Source organism: Megalobrama amblycephala, linkage group LG10 (assembly GCF_018812025.1).
Source record: "Megalobrama amblycephala isolate DHTTF-2021 linkage group LG10, ASM1881202v1, whole genome shotgun sequence".
Lineage (NCBI taxonomy): Eukaryota > Metazoa > Chordata > Actinopteri > Cypriniformes > Xenocyprididae > Megalobrama > Megalobrama amblycephala.
This window is the reverse complement of record NC_063053.1, coordinates 37,088,158-37,104,771: the sequence shown is the minus strand read 5'-3', so window position 1 is coordinate 37,104,771 and position 16,614 is coordinate 37,088,158. Positions and strand designations below refer to the sequence as shown.

Sequence of the window (16,614 nt, the reverse complement as noted above, 5' to 3'; positions counted from 1 at the left end):
TACTCCCGTAATTCACGCAAAGCATCATAGGACGAAGAAAAAAATATTTAGATATCAGTCGTTTCTTTGGGGACACATTGTAATGCTTCACTATACAGTAAAGAACCAGCGTTGGACGTAATGCACTGACCTAATGAGTGACAGCCCAAACAGCCAATTAAATCGCTGCACTGAAAAGCCTTGTTGCCATCTGCCATTTTGTTTGTCATGCTTTAAGGTTTAAGGTCCATTGTAGTGACAAATTGCCCCAAAGGGATCCCATTGGATCAAATTGCTTTTAATAGGTACTCTTATATGCCAACTTGTAACTTGTAACTGTTGTAGCTAACTTATTTTAAGAAAAACACACGAAAAAACACAATTACCCCAGTTTGCATCTGTAAGCCTTGCCTTCTTGGCATTGCATCACTGCAGCTTGGATATCTGATGTTTCCCCATTCAAAGAGATGAAATACCTGGCCGAGAGGTGTTTCAAAGAGCGAAATGACTTGCCTTAAAGGGACTTTGGTTTGGTCTAATTAATATCTATTTTTGTGTGGCAGAAACCTGCTGGCCAACCCGTTCAACTGCAACTGCCATCTGGCCTGGCTGAGCAATTGGCTGAGGAACCGTAAGATCGTCACGGGGAACCCGCGCTGCCAGCGGCCGGCCTTCCTCAAAGAGATTCCCCTGCAGGACGTCGCATTACCAGATTTCCGCTGCGAAGACGGTAGGATCTAATTCAACAAACTGCATGTCTGGATTCCCAGTGTTCCGAGAGGGCTAACGATCCGATGTTTCTCTCAGATCAAGAGGAAGCGAGCTGCACGCCGCCCATCCAGTGTCCCGCCGAGTGCACCTGTCTGGAGACGGTGGTGCGCTGCAGCAACAAACACCTGCGCCTCTTACCCAAAGGCATTCCTCGCAACGTCACCGAGCTGTGAGTCTGAGCCTCAATGAGCCACACAACTGTTACACTGAGGGTCCTAACCAGGTGCGGCCCAATGGCCAATCAAAACTATCCAAGAGTAGCCCAATGACCATATGCCAAATATCAAAATATGCCATTCCCATACTTAAAACACTTATTTTACAGTCACTGTTATGCAGAATGAAAACCACTATATCGTAGTGATCAGAAAACGCAACATCTAGTGCAGTTTTATTATAAAATATTTCAATACAACAATAGTCAAATATACAGTAATTTATGCAATATGTCAAACCTTCAACTCATTGGGAAAAAAATTTCACTGGAAAACCACAGCATCACGGAAAAAAGTGACAAAATCACAGCCAATCAGAGCATATGTCATGTTAACGTGGGTCAAGATGAGGACCAATGAGATTTCACGGTGGGCGGAGCTACTCAGCAGTTCACAGAGATAGAAAGCCAGAAACTGAGAAAATGTTAATTTACTTATTTGGAAAAATGTGCCAGATTTGGCCAAATTGGCTAATTTTCATCCGCAGTCCCTTGTTGAGATTCACTCAAAGTTTTACATTTAAGATTCATATGTGTAAATTGCATGTAAAATGTCCGTCCCTTTAGTTTATGTAGTTTTAACATGTGATGCATATTTGTCAGTCACACAAAAATGAAACAGATCAGATTTCTGTAATAGTACTTAATGAACTCAATGTGTTTTAAATACACAATAAACAGGTTTATATATTTATCATCTAATTTCTTTCAGTCTCACCCATATTAACTGACTGGATGTTGCTTGTTGCACAGATAGCCATATTTGGTAACACTTTATTTTAAAGGTTACTTATTACATGTTACTACATGTACTTACTATAGTAATAACAGTAAATTATGCATAATTACAGGTAACTAACCCTAACTGTAACTCTATAGTAAGTACATGGAGTTAATTAATATTACTAGTACTTATTTGAGTAAGTACAATGTAACTGCGTCACCTTAAAAATAAAGTGTAACCCTATATTTTAACCATCTTTATACTTATTTTCACTATGAACAGATTCTGAGCAATTGAATAAATGCATTTTCATTATTTAAATAAAAAATTTAATTAATAAAATGTAAATAACATTTATTTAAATAAAATAGTATAGACCTGTTTCATTTATGTATGACTGACAGATATGCATCGCATTACGTTTATTTATGTTTGTTTATGTTAAAACTGTGTGATCCAAATGCATGGAAGTTTTAGATGCAATTCAAACTTTAATGAACTCTAATATACAGGATACAAGCTACAATTTATTGTTATTCTGACATTTCTTGGTAACACTTTACAATAAGGTTTCATTCGTAAACATTAGTTATCATGAACTAACAATGAAAAGAACTGAACAAACATGTATTATTAATCTTTGTTAATGCTAACTTCAACATTTACTGATACATTATTAAAATCATAATAATTATTTAATGGACTTGAGCTGAACAAATGAACAAGATAACATTAACTGAATGGGATCTTTTGTAAAGTGTTGTCGTCCGGGGCGAAGCTGTTTTGTTAGTGAGTGTAATGAGTGTGTTTTTGAGTGGGAGTGACACACATCAGATGCCTGTCGTCCCTCAGAGCGTGAAAACCTCTCATTTACGCAGTGCTCTCACTGACTCTAGAGCCGCGTCCAGGTGTGCTGCGCTCTCGGCCCGTCATTAAAGCCGTCGCCTCCATGACCAGGTGCTGAGAGGCTTCGACATTCCTGTCAAATACAGACTTTCACATGCATTGTGTATTTGGTCTCTCAGCTACAGCTACAACACACACACACACACACACACACACACACACTTGTATATGTGGCTCTACCCCTAAAGCTACCCATCACAGAAAACTTTCTGCATTTTTACATTTTCAAAAAAAATGAAATCCTTCCTCATGGGAACCCAAAAACATCCCCACAAGGACAGAGATTTTGGATATTACCATCTTTATGGGGGCATTTTGCACACTTTTTAGGTTCATGTTAAAGAGCCACTAACAAAGTAACTTATTCACAATGTTCTCATAAAATGTAAGTGAGTGTAAATGTCAGCATTATCATATATGTCATCTAGATAAAACAAGAGCTTATTGATGCAATTCAATCAATCTGTTGTTTAATTCTAACCGTTATTCATGGTTGGAAGCTTGCGTAAATGTTTAGTTTATATAAGAGCTTTATTTCAACTAAGTTTAAAGGGGTCATATCATGAAAATCTGACTTTTTCCATGTTTAAGTGCTATAATCGTGTCCCCGGTACATCTACTAACCCAGAAAATGTGAAAAAGGACAACCCAGTAACTTTGTTTTGGCAAGTCTTTCTCTACAAGCATGTGAAAAAACGAGCTGCTCAGATTTCACTCCCCTGGTGACGAAGGATGGGGATCTTATTATAATATTACCGCTCCTTAATCTGTACGTTTCCATCCACGGTGCCGATATTTGTTTTTGCAAGCGTTTACAAGGTTTTGCACAAAAGATGAACATGACGGCACATGCTAGTGGATGAGTTGAATCAACTCCACAGCAACTACATCAATTTATCCACTAACCATTCAGAAACGTCTAAAAGTTGTAACTTCTTCCTGAGTCTCTCCATCAGTGTCGACTCCGGTTTGAACAATGTAAGGCTGAACACTTTCGTCATTTTGTATGCGTGAGATTCTCCAGCTTTGTTGTTGTTGAGCTGTTAAAGCTCCGCCCTCTTCTGGAAAGGGGGCGGGGAGCAGCAGCTCATTTGCATTTAAAGGGACACACACAAAAACGGCGTGTTTTTGCTCACACCCAAATAGGGGCAAATTTGACAAGCTATAATAAATGATCTGTGGGGTATTTTGAGCTGAAACTTCAGAGACACATTCTGGAGACACCAGAGACTGATATTACATCTTGTGAAAGGGGCATTATAGGTCCAATATATTTGTTTAAGAAACAGATAAATATGCAGATATGTTTTTTGAATGTCTGCAGGTACCTGGATGGAAACCAGTTCAGCGCAGTGCCAAAGGAGCTGTCCAACTTCAAAAACCTGCAGCTGGTGTACGTCTCTCTCTCTCTCATATAATTCACCTTCATGTATTCTCTGAGAAGTTGTCGTCTTCAGTGTCATTCATCAGCTGACGATCTTTTGTTTCAGAGACCTGAGCAACAACAAGATCAGTTCCTTGACCAATTCTTCGTTCTCCAACATGAGTCAGCTCACTACCCTGTATGTCGTGAACCACATTAATCTCATGCTGAATCACAGCTGTGAAAGTCAAATCTCATTGGAGGATTTGTGTGATTTTGTCCTGCAGGATCCTGAGCTATAACGCTCTTCGCTGTATCCCGACTCTGGCCTTCGGGGGTCTTCAGTCTCTCCGCTTGCTGTACGTATCTCTGTTTTACTTCTTTACTCTTTTTTTTATGATTGTCGCATTTCAGCACTAGTGGCAGTGAAGCTGCCGTTACCATCCACTTATTTGACACTATCGGATGAGAACAAATCTTTCAAAACAAGTCTTCTGTTTTATAGCTGAATCAAGATGTAATTTTTAACATCGACACTGTTATTGAACTGAACTGAATCAACATTAAACTGAACTGAATCATCACTGAACTGACTCAAAGTGAATAATGACACTATTGTCTTCTGCTTTACAGCAGAATTAGTCTCATATTTGATGAAGTTTCATCATTGATTCTGATATTTTCCTCTTTATTACTGCTTTGAAGTGCTGTAGAAATAAAGCTGACTTGATTTGACTTAAACAAATGACCGCCAATATGTTTGAAAGAAAAGCATAGTAGGTTTTATCAACATTCATAATTACACCGCATTTCAAATTATTATGCAAGTGACATATCAGTAAGAAACATTCAGATTTTAGTTTTTCTAAGAAAATGTTTGTTTATTTATCTGTCTTTTTAGATAACTGGTATCAATCTCAGACAAAAAAATTAGTTTGCTGCTCAACACTGGATTTTTTTTATATCTGCCCTTTTAATACAATTAATTTTTTTGACAGGAACTTTCATTAATAAGCCTTTATCCACGATCTGCTGTGCTCTAAATCACTCACAAATCTTATGATAATTCGATAATCTCCATTCAGTTTCACACAATATTAGTTGTTTTCATGCCTTTTGCACATCATTGCACCATTTCATGCTTTTCATCTTCAGAAAGATCTTTCTTCCTCCCCATATTGCATGAGAACTGTGACTTGCTTAATAATGTGGAACAACCTCTAAGTAGAGTTTCCATAGATCTGGCAAATTATTTTGTCTGAGATTGATACCAGTTATCTAAAAAGACAAACAAACAAACAAACATTTTCTTAGAAAAACTAAAATCTGAATGTTTATTGTACTGAAATCTTACTGATATGTCACTGCATAATATTTGGAACGTGGTGTATGTAATAATTATAAAATAATTTTTCTGACATAATTATCCATAACCACCCATTTTAAGTCATGTTTAAAGAACAATGGATAAGACTGTATGTATATCGCATTATGTCTTTTCATAAGTAATTGTTATCAAAGTTAAAATGCATTATAATATTTCCTTGTTGCATCTGAAATTGGTTGTTTGTCATGTGCTTTAATGCATTATACTTTCTAAAGGTGTAACAATGAAGTATTATAATATATTATAACTGTGGTTGCATTTATTCATAAGATCATACAATGCATTATAAGCTGCATTACATAATTAATGCAATAAAATACTTTTATAATGCATTATATATAAAATATTGATAATTCTCCCCCTTAGTTTTGATTGGAGTGCATCACATCCGGGCATAAGTGCTTTAGTCATGAAAGTTTCTCAAATATCAGATATCTTAAATCAAATTCTGCACGCACACATGATCACAAACCCATGCAACTCTCCATTCAGTGACTTCCACTCTGCCGTTTGTCATGGAAAGACTCTTCCTGGTCCTAACCAGGCGAGACTCAACAGAGAAACAAGTGATTAATCACATCGTCTTCATGTTTCACGACCACAACAAGCCACATGTGATGAAACAATTAGTCAGTTGCGGTCCAGAATCATCTGTATGTTAATCAAGTACGTGATGATTGGCTGAGATGACAGAGAAGTGTAAGATGTTCAGTGTTTACAGCTGTCCCGTCGCCTGATTGTGAGGCAGAGAGACGATGGTTTATGTGATCGTCCCTGTCGCTCCCTGTCATTTGTGAGTTCAGTAACACAACACCAGCTTCCTCAAATTCCTCCGGAGCTTCACTGGCAAACCGACGGGTGGAAATAGATCAACCAAACCTCCAGCGTTAGGCGGGAGTCCAACAAGACAGTATGAGAATGAGAAAGAAGTCAGCTTCATTTCTACAGCGCTTTATTTCAAAGCAGCAGAATCCAGAGCAGCTCCGGATAACTGATGTTTCTAGCATGTATGTGACGGTTTTCTCTCTCTCTCTCATGTTTTTCTCAGGTCTCTGCATGGCAATGACATCTCAGAGCTGCCTGATGGGATCTTCAACGACGCTGCATCACTGTCACATCTGTGAGTGAATATACGGGCCTACTTCACCAAACACTGACAGGTTTACACACACTGAACAGAAAGCGAGCGGCACAGCCAGTCAGTTACATCTGCTCTGCAGTTCAGACACACATCAGCTCTGTGTTTTCCCAGAGTTCCTGCAGAGGCTGGTCAGTCTGTCGTCAGATCCATTAAACATGTTCACTGTTACTGCGGCTCTTCTGAGTGACCTAGAGAGAATGAGTGTAACCCTACATGTCCGTCTGCCCACACGCTTCCTGTTATACAACAGCTCTTACATCTTATTGGATGAAGCTGATGGAAAGAACACACACACACCTGTGACACATCACATGAGTACTTCTCTAGCCATAGGTGATTTCTGATTGTTACAATCGATTGTAAATGGCCTAGTTAGTTAGTCTAATGTGTAATGAGCTGTATTATTTGGCGGAAATAACTGAAACTAAAACCATAAATAACATTTCTGTTGCTTTAAATAAAATAAACATTAACTGAAATAACATAAAATATCAGAAATATCAAATATAGTTCACTCCATAGCACATTTGTTCATCTTTGGATCACAAATGAAGATATTTTTAATGATTTTTTGGGTGAACAATCCCTTTAACTCACAGAATCTGGTGACATTTTTCTTTATTTAGAGGAGTTGAATAGAATTCAAGCGCTTTGTTTGGCAATTGCAGCAGCTTCATGTTTTGGACGCCTGCAGCGCCATCTAGCAGTGATGATGTGGTAATACAGTGCACAGCAGAACACCCTCTGTGAAACTTACTTTCAGCCATTTATCTTTTTGTAGAAGACATATCGTGGTTTCTTGAAGATAAAATGTTCCAGCATGTGTGCTTGATCAGTTACCAAAGAAGCACGTCAGTAATAGCTACACAAATAAGATCAAAGTGATAAAATGTTGAAGTGTGAACACAGTAGCCAAAGTATTACAGAAATTCAACACTGTCCTCATTTGATTGATTCTGTGATTGGTGGAATTTTCTGTACAGCATCATGGGTAATGTAGTTTTTCTCCATGAATTCCACTCTAAAAGGGTTAGTTCAGCCAAAAATGAAAATTCTGTCATTAATTACTCACCCTCATGTTGTTTCACACCCGTAAAAACCTTCGTTCATCTTCAGAACACAAATTAAGATATTTTTGTTGAAATCCGATGGCTCAGTGAGGCCTGACCAATGACATTTCCTCTCTCAAGATCCATTAATGCACTAAAAACATATTTAAATCAGTTCATGTGAGTACAGTGGTTCAATATTAATATTATAAAGCCACGAGAATATTTTTGGTGCGCCAAAAAACAAAATAACAACTTATTTAGTGATGGCCGATTTCAGGAAGCTTCGGAGCGTTATGAATCTTTTGTGTTGAATCAGCGCTTCGGAGCGCCAAAGTCACGTGATTTCAGCAGTTTGGCGGTTTGATACGCGATCCGAATTATGATTCGACACAAAAGATTCATAAAGATCCGAAGACGCTCCGTTTTCACGACCGGAACCAGACTGATACAGCCGTCTTAAGTTTGGTGCATTTTCATGCATATGTTTTAAAAGGCAAGGTAACACTAATATGACAAGAACAATGACAAGAGGGGTCGTGCTCATTTCTGTGTACTGTATTATATACACAGACTGAGCTTGTTCAAATACATGCCTTCTAATGCATCTCATTTCTGGTGTCTAAAAACGCATTGGGTTGATGCTGGTTTGACTGGAACGTGTTTGGTTGTTCTCAGGGCCATCGGTGCAAACCCTCTGTACTGCGACTGCCGCCTGCGCTGGCTCTCGGACTGGGTCAAAACCGGCTACAAGGAGCCTGGCATCGCGCGCTGCATTGGGCCGCACGGCATGGAGGGAAAACTGCTGCTGACCACCCCTGCCAAGAGGTTTGAGTGTCAGGGTAAGATGAGTGGAGTGCTCCAGCCGACCAATCAGAGCACATTGTGCTTTTCAGAAGGAGGGGCTTCATAGAGACAGGAACTAAACAGAGCGTTACTGACAGACTGGGAAGAGAGGAGCTGCAACAATGAGGAAAATAATCAACATTCAATCAGGAAAACATGTTCTAGTAGAGCCCAAAAACACCATCAAGACTATGAAAAAGGGCATAATATTGACTATTTAAATAACAATCTTAGTGTTACATAATGTTTGTCCTTTATACCTCAGCAAAGCTCTTCTACCAGTCTTTGCTCTGAGAGAGACACATTTTTATAATATTGATATGTGAGGGACTGTGTGTGTCCGTGTGTGCAGGTGAAGTGGACACTGCGATACTGGCGAAGTGTAACCCGTGCATGTCCGGCCCCTGTCTGAACCACGGCAGCTGCGAGGCGGATCAGACGGACGGATACAGGTGCAGCTGCTCCGAGGGTTTTAAGGTGAGCATACAAAACGTGATCAATGTGAACGCTGGCAGACGGACGTGAAACGCTCATGCATTTGCTTTCATGTACAGGGCAAGAACTGTGAGGCGGTGACTAACGCTTGTGTCAGTGAGCCCTGTAAGAACGGAGGAACATGCCACACGTTCGGAGAAGAGGATGAAGACTTTAGGTGAAATATCCACATCAAATGACATTTTCCTTATCGCTTAAAAACATGTGAATTAGTTGAAAGCATGCAATAAAGTGTTATTTGATGTGCTAAATCCTACATATTTTCACTTTAAAACCACTGTGTCTGGAGAGCACTGCATTACAGCTACATAAATGGTTCTGAAAATAATATCACAGTATAAAAAATTATATTGGACACAGCAACAGCGTCAACGTGAGTCAATTCCTGTAGGGTTGGCCCCATCTCTAATTCTAAAAAAAAAGCTGCAAAGACATACTGTGATGTTTTACATTTGATCTTTTGCTTTTGGGTGACCAGGACTACTTCATGAAATTCATTCCCACAGTGCTTAGAAAGCTTGATCCCCATTTAAAACAATGCATTTGTGTTTTCTCAGCTGTTCATGTGCTGCAGGCTTTGAAGGACCCACGTGTGACACTGACATTGACGAGTGTAAAGATAACGACTGTCAGAACGGAGCGACCTGCATAGATGGGATCAACAACTACACGTGTTTATGTGCCCCTTTTTACACAGGTACACGTGTTAAGGCCCTGATATACTCTCGGCGAAGGGATAAACTGTTAGTGAACATCCTGATGCCATGCATATGTGCTGTTAACAGAATAAACACACAATAACAATGCCAGCGGTGAGAAAACAGCAGTTCAGAAAGCATCAGATCACAGCGATGTGTGTTCTTCAGCTCTCCAGTCACGTCACGTTTATTTCTACAGCACTTTATACAATAGATTGATTTAAAGCAGCAGCTTTACAGTATTAAAGATGAAAAACAGTGTCAGTGTCTCTTTCAGTTAGAATCACAGCTTCAGTTTTTGATATAAAGAGTCTCTCCAGAGTGTTCATGTTTTACTCACATCTGACCTTGATGGACTGAACAGAAGAAATAAAGATTTACACCTCGAAGAAGGCAGAGCCTCTGGGCCACACCCACTTATTACATCATCACCACTGACCAATGGTAGTTTGAAGGCAGAAAGTTCACTTTGGCAAATTGTTTCGAACTCCAGAAACGAACATCGTTCGTGCCTGATTTTGTTCGAAATGACATCAAACCAGTTAGTTCTTCAATTTAGCTTGAAGTATATCGGGGCCTTTACTACTTTCTGAACGCATACTTTTGTTTTGTTTTTTACATCAAAGAATTTTTCTCTCAAACTGTTGTAAGCACATTGCTATATCACCAGACTTACAGATGTCACTCTGTGTATTTGTGTATGTGTAGGGGAGATGTGTGAGGATATGGAGGATATGTGTGCTTCTACTCGCAGTCCCTGCAAGCATCAGTCAACCTGCTTCATCACAGTCACAGGCCCAAAGTAAACACATCTCTTTTAACCTAGTAGCTGAGTAACAGCCTTTTTATTAAAGAGGACCTATTATGCTTTTTTCCAATGTTCATCTGTCTTTAGTGTGTAATGTTGCTGTTTGAGCATGAAAAAGCTCTGCAAAGCTCCAGTTCTTCTCTATATCAGTGTCAGTGTTTCTGAACTCACTGAAATGCCTCCATTGTAGTCTTGAGTTTTCTTCACAATATTCCTCATTTAAATAATTAATACGCAGAATAAAGGGGCGGGGCCTGGTTGAGTTAGTTAGTAGTGTGTTGAAACTGGCGGTTATGGTAAGGGGCGGGACATTTCCCAAACACCAATCACAACACACTGCTCCAGCCGACCAATCAGAGCACATTGTGCTTTTCAGAAGGAGGGGCTTCATAGAGACAGGAACTAAACAGAGCGTTACTGACAGACTGGGAAGAGAGGAGCTGCAACAATGGAGAATATGAGGAAAATAATCAACATTCAAGCAGGAAAACATGTTCTTGTAGAGCACAAAAACACTTTATAAATGGGCATAATAGGTCCTCTTCAACCAAAAGATTTTCAAAGAGCTCCATAATGTTTGTGTACAGTGGTTTGTTTAGCATGTGCATGTGTGTTTGATTTAGGTGTATATGCGCACCTGGTTATGTGGGTGACGATTGCAGTGTGAACTATGATGACTGTAAGGACCACAGGTGTCAGAATGGGGCGCAGTGTGTGGACGAGGTCAACGGATACTCCTGTGTTTGCCTGAAGGGCTTCAGGTCAGTTCTATACACCATTATCTTTACATTTTAACATCTGTGGAATTAACTCCAATTCACAAGTGATCTAGAATTACACTTCATCTTTTGAAAGACTTTTTTTTGTTCTGGAGGGACTTTATCTGACTCGATAAGTGAAGAAGTTGAGGTGTGTGCTGACGTGGATTCGTATGCTGGAGTGCCTCACATTACTCATGCAACTCTGTAGGATGAATTGCTTTTGTTGTGATATTCCCCATTCAGAAGTCATTTTTGATAAAAGTTGCCTCAATTGAGGGTTTGAACAAAACCTCAGCTTTCTCCAGCTTTTTTCACCATTATTAGATTCAAGAAGCATACAGATGATCACTTTAGGGAACTCATTTTACAGTCTGTAATCACCTGATCCTAGACGGCGAAATATTCATGACAGAGTTGCAGGGGGAAAATGTGTGTTTTGCATGAATTGGTTATAAAATTTCAATGAATCTTCAATAAGTCACAACAATAGACAAGCACAGTCTGTATAAATAACACACAAATGATGTTATGTTCTCATGACTTTATTGAACACACTGCATAAACATTTATAGTGCAGTCTATGGTGAGATATATCGTCTATAAATTGAGAAAGCACTGCTGCTACTTTCCCTTTATGGCCATCCTGCAGACATGACTGAAAGAGCACAGCGCAAAATGGGCAATGACGTTAAGAAGGATCCTAGAGCATCAGCTGAGGACTTAAAAACTCTGTTGAGGAGTCTATGATATGGAAAACACTGAACAAAAAACTGTTGTTGATCACTCTGAGATGCTAAAAGCCCTGGATGTTGTTGGGTGTTCTGGCGTTCTCTAGAGTGTTTTGTTGGCAGTACTACGGGAGTACTGGAGCCACTTATGTATACCATCCAGTCCCTATACATCTTGTGCTAGAGGTGTGTCCGCATTCTCGGCAGTAAGTCAAGCTTGTTCCAGGTTGGTGTTGGACTCAACCAAGGCTGTCCTTTATCACTTATGCCGTTTGTGAAATTCATGGACAGGATCTCAAGGCACAGCCGAGGAGTGGAGTGTTTCCAGTTTGGGGGCCTCAGGGTGGAATTTGCTAACTGTGACCTCCAATGCACACTCAGGCAGTTTGTGGCCAAGTGTGAAGCGATTGGGATGAGGGTCTGAACCTCCATATGTGAGGCCATGGTGTCAGTCAGAAAGAGGTAGATTGTCTTCTTCGGGTAAGAAGGGAGTTCCTTCCCTAAGTGCAGGAGTTTACATAACTCGGGGTCTTGTTCACGAGTAAGGGTAGGTCAGAGCATGAGATTGGTAGGTGGATTAGTAGGTGAGCTTGGCCCCCTCCAAGTCTGACCCACACCACAACGTGGTGATGGGGTAAAGATTAAGTAGGGGATTGCTTACTCAGGCGATGCCTCAGTGATGAAGGTGCTTGCAGGAACCATAAAAATGACTGGCCAAGGGGGCTCTGGCGAAGACTGCCATGGTGTCTTTTGGCTACAACTCAGCATGTCACGACACTGGTGAAGACAGAACAGCAGTGGAGCAGTTGCAAGTCACTCTGAAGGGTGGAATGGTTCCCCTCTTGGGATCAACTTACTGCTCCAACAGCCTCCAGCCTGCATGTCTCAGTTTCTGAGCCTGCTGGCAACGGTCAATGTTGGAAGAGAGAGTGGGATTGGTTATACAAGTTTCTCCCACTATAATTCATTCATTGTGATGGTAGGTCACAGTCCTGTGGTGATGGGTGAGTGGTGACGGGTGTAGGTGGAGGATACCACTGGGAGGACTTAGTCATGGATCTGCACGTAGACGGGCTGGGTGTGATGGTCATTTGATGCTGACCTGGAACAACAGTACCATCCATATCCTGCCCAGGTGACAGAGCAGCCCTTTTTAGGGACAGCGCTGTTCTCTTACACAGAAGAAGGGAGTAGGTGGATCAGGACATTGGCAGCAGTAATGCAGTTATTGTACCAGGCTGTAGTGGTGAAGAGTAGCTGAGCATGTGGGCAAAGCTCTCAATTGACCAATGAATCAATGTTCCTGGCCCTCACCTATGGTCATGAGCTTTGGATAGTGACCAAAAGAGCAAGTTTGCATGTACAAGCAGCTGAAATAAGTCCTTGGTCATGGCTTATTTTACAGTGAGCGTGTACTTGCTGTTTTCAGTGCACTGTGGATCTTTTTTGTGCCTGCTTCAGGTGTCTAAGCTGTCCACAAACTCACCCTATAACCACTTGTGGGGTTACAATAGTGTTTTTATGTGTATTGTCATCTTTAAGACATTTCTTGATTGTGTGTCTGCCATTATCTACAATGGTGATTCAGTCATTGAGGAAGGAAAGTCCCACTTTAATCTGCAAACTGGAGTGTATGCTGCTTTTGTTTCATGCAGTCTTTCTGGTCATGGTATTAAGATGCGTTTTGGCCAATCAGATTGTAAGTGGATGACACTAAATACAGGTGTAAACGGAGTCTAAATCTTTTTGAACATGTCCACTTTCAACCATTTCCAGAGGTAGTTGAAAACACATTAGACCGGATTGCTTTCTTAGTGTAAACGCTCATGTGATTGAATGTGTTTGAAAAGCCACTAAAGACGGCAACTCTTCGTCAACTGACCTAAAGCATAAACATTATGGGAAGCGCGCTAGCCAGATGAGATTTAAACTTTGTAGGCTGAAGTCCTAAGTTTGGTTTGAAATTATGAAAACCTAATGCTGGTTTGAAGACCAGCATTCGACTGGTCTTGCGGCTGAAACAAAAGCTGCTGCTCTCCTTATGTTTTTCCGTCATCTCTTGGCATATTCATATGTCAGTTGCACAAGCTTATTTCTTCCATAAGATCGAAAGATCTGAAAAAATTCAAACATTTACCCACCCATAGACCCTCCCCTCAAAGAAATCAGGACAGAAGTGGTTGAAAGTGGATAAAAGAGACCAGGTGTAAACGGGTATGTGTCTCCCTCGTCCAGTTGTGATTAGAGCCCGACCGATATGGATTTTTGGGGGCCGATGCCGATGCCGATATTAACTCGAAAAGAGCCGATTTATAAGCCGATATTTTGATTTTGAAAATAAACTGGATATTAGACCCATTTCCTATAAACTACACTTACACAACATTAAATAGCAAAATATCTGCCTGTTCTATGTATGTGGGCTGTATAAACCATTTTCCAGAAGGGATTATGTTAAAAAAAGCCTTAGATTACAGTCTCAATGACTAAACAATTGCACATCAAAAGTATATATTTTTTAATGATCAAAAAACAGTCTGGTTTTAAACATTTAACAGTTTTACTTACTTCCAGTTGAAGCTGGTTTTAACAGTCTGTGTGTGTACTGTAAATAAATTATAATACTAAAGTTAAAGTAAAAGAGCTATACCAAACAAATTCAATATTCCACAAAACCATGTCAATGAATTGAAAATAAAATTAAAATAAGTTAAATGGGAAACACTGCAGATATATTTAGAATAAGTTAAACGCTAACGTTATAGTTTGACCTCTTATTAACGTTCGCGCTCTTCCACTGATAAACATGGTATTAGCTTTGTGGGTAATCTAATATAGCAATGCATTAGCGGCTGTAAGTGATGTTACAGAATATTTAGAAGTGATAATGATAGGACCGTTAGCTAGAACTACCACACTGTTTTTATATACAGTGTATGAACTAAATCTACAATCATTTCACATGACGAACGACAGACTCACCGTCAAAAGAGTACAACAATACTTTCTTCTGTAGTGGATTTCTGGCGCTGTTGTCAACTGGGGAGTTGCAGAGCTCCCTCTGGTGGGCAAACTATGCAACACTCATAACATGAGTGAAGCATGAGACTCTGTTTCTCATGTTTCATCGGCCGTTATAAATGCTGATGCCGATTTAAATGCAATTAGCTCATATCGGCCGATAATATCGGCCGGGCTCTAGTTGTGATCTGATCGACCAAAACACATCTTAATACCATCTGGAAACAGGGCCTTTTATAGATGCTCACTCCAGCAAAAGAACATGCATGACAGACAAAATCCCAATTAGATTTGAGATGATCAAAGTTATTCTGAAATATTTTGTGTGCAGTGGACAGCTTTGTGAAGTCCCATCTACTCCACGCTCTCTCTGCGAGTTGGCCGACTGTCAGAACAATGCCCCCTGTGTGGAGCGGGGGGGTCACCCTCTGTGTCAGTGCCTGGCAGGGTTTGGTGGACCACGCTGTGAAAAGTTGGTCAGTGTCAACTTTGTGGACAGAGACTCCTACCTGCTACTGAGTGACCTGAAGAACTGGCCTCAGGCCAACATCACACTACAGGTATTCAACCAAGCCCAAACTTTGAACAAATACTGGATGTAATTTGTCAGTGTTATTGTAGAACATTTTTCACACGGCTTCAGGTATTTAGAACTAATGTATAAGAATAAAGGCTTTGCAAGTAGCTGTGGTTACCTGGTTTATAACAGGTAGTGACAAAGTCCATTTCTTGGCATAGGTAAACTATTTGTTCGCTGCGGTCAGATTTGTTCTGTTCATCTTCTGATGATTGATTTTTGGTTCCGTCTACAGGTGTCCACAGCAGAGGACAATGGTATCCTTCTGTACAATGGAGACAATGACCACATTGCTGTGGAGCTTCATGAAGGTCATGTTAAAGTCAGCTATGACCCTGGCAGCCAACAAAGTCATGCAATCTACAGGTAAGCTAGAGTTAAAATTTTTTTGACCATTTATGTTACTAAAAGTAATTTTATATTTTCCACTCAGCAGCTGATTATAAAGGAAACATTTATAAAGTTTGCAAATTAAATATCAAATCAATTATCTTTCCTGTTTGTTTTACACTCAGTACTGAGACCGTCAATGATGGTCAGTTCCACACTGTAGAACTGGTGACCTTTGACCAGATGGTGAACCTTTCCATAGACGGCGGCATCCCAACAACCATGGACAGCTTTGGTAAAGTGCAGCCATTGAGGGGAGAAGCTCCACTATATGTGGGAGGTAGGACACACCACAGATATCGGTCTCCATCACAGCCATCGAAACTGTACTCTACTGTCAATCACCACTGTGTACCCATGGAAACACCTAGACATGATGCATGCTCTCCGTTCCATTGCTCTTGATGTCTAGAATGCACAAGTAGAGTGAGTTCTAGTTCTAGTCCTGATCATGGTTGGATATCAGCACTCTTGGATGGCCTCTCATCCAAACAAATATGAGTACAGTAACAGTATGCCAAGGTTCTTCATCTGGTCCTGATGGGCTGTTGTCCAGCTCCAACCTTACTCAAACCCACTTACCTATAAATATCTAGTAATCCTGTAAGACCTTGATATGCTTGTCCAGGAGTTGCAGCTAAACAATGCATTACACTTGAACCCTAAGATCCCTACCATAGCATGAACCATAACTGATCAATGTTCTGCTGCATGTGTGCCACTGGCCTCTTCCCAAATCTGCTCTTAGAACATTTT

The 16,614-nt window shown here is 40.3% G+C and overlaps 1 protein-coding gene across 1 annotated transcript in view; it reads left to right on the top strand.

Moving 5' to 3' along the window:
- Positions 1-16,614, top strand: part of slit1a (slit homolog 1a (Drosophila)) — a 100,960-nt gene that overhangs the window by 79,115 nt on the left and 5,231 nt on the right. Inside the window, exons 21-35 of the mRNA XM_048205990.1 lie at positions 543-709; positions 787-919; positions 3,919-3,987; positions 4,085-4,156; positions 4,245-4,316; positions 6,393-6,464; positions 8,213-8,376; positions 8,733-8,857; positions 8,935-9,032; positions 9,433-9,572; positions 10,282-10,375; positions 11,005-11,142; positions 15,223-15,451; positions 15,704-15,834; positions 15,984-16,138. Of these exons, the coding sequence (XP_048061947.1) occupies positions 543-709; positions 787-919; positions 3,919-3,987; positions 4,085-4,156; positions 4,245-4,316; positions 6,393-6,464; positions 8,213-8,376; positions 8,733-8,857; positions 8,935-9,032; positions 9,433-9,572; positions 10,282-10,375; positions 11,005-11,142; positions 15,223-15,451; positions 15,704-15,834; positions 15,984-16,138 (1,859 nt within the window). The remainder of the gene's footprint in view (positions 1-542; positions 710-786; positions 920-3,918; positions 3,988-4,084; positions 4,157-4,244; positions 4,317-6,392; positions 6,465-8,212; positions 8,377-8,732; positions 8,858-8,934; positions 9,033-9,432; positions 9,573-10,281; positions 10,376-11,004; positions 11,143-15,222; positions 15,452-15,703; positions 15,835-15,983; positions 16,139-16,614) is intronic.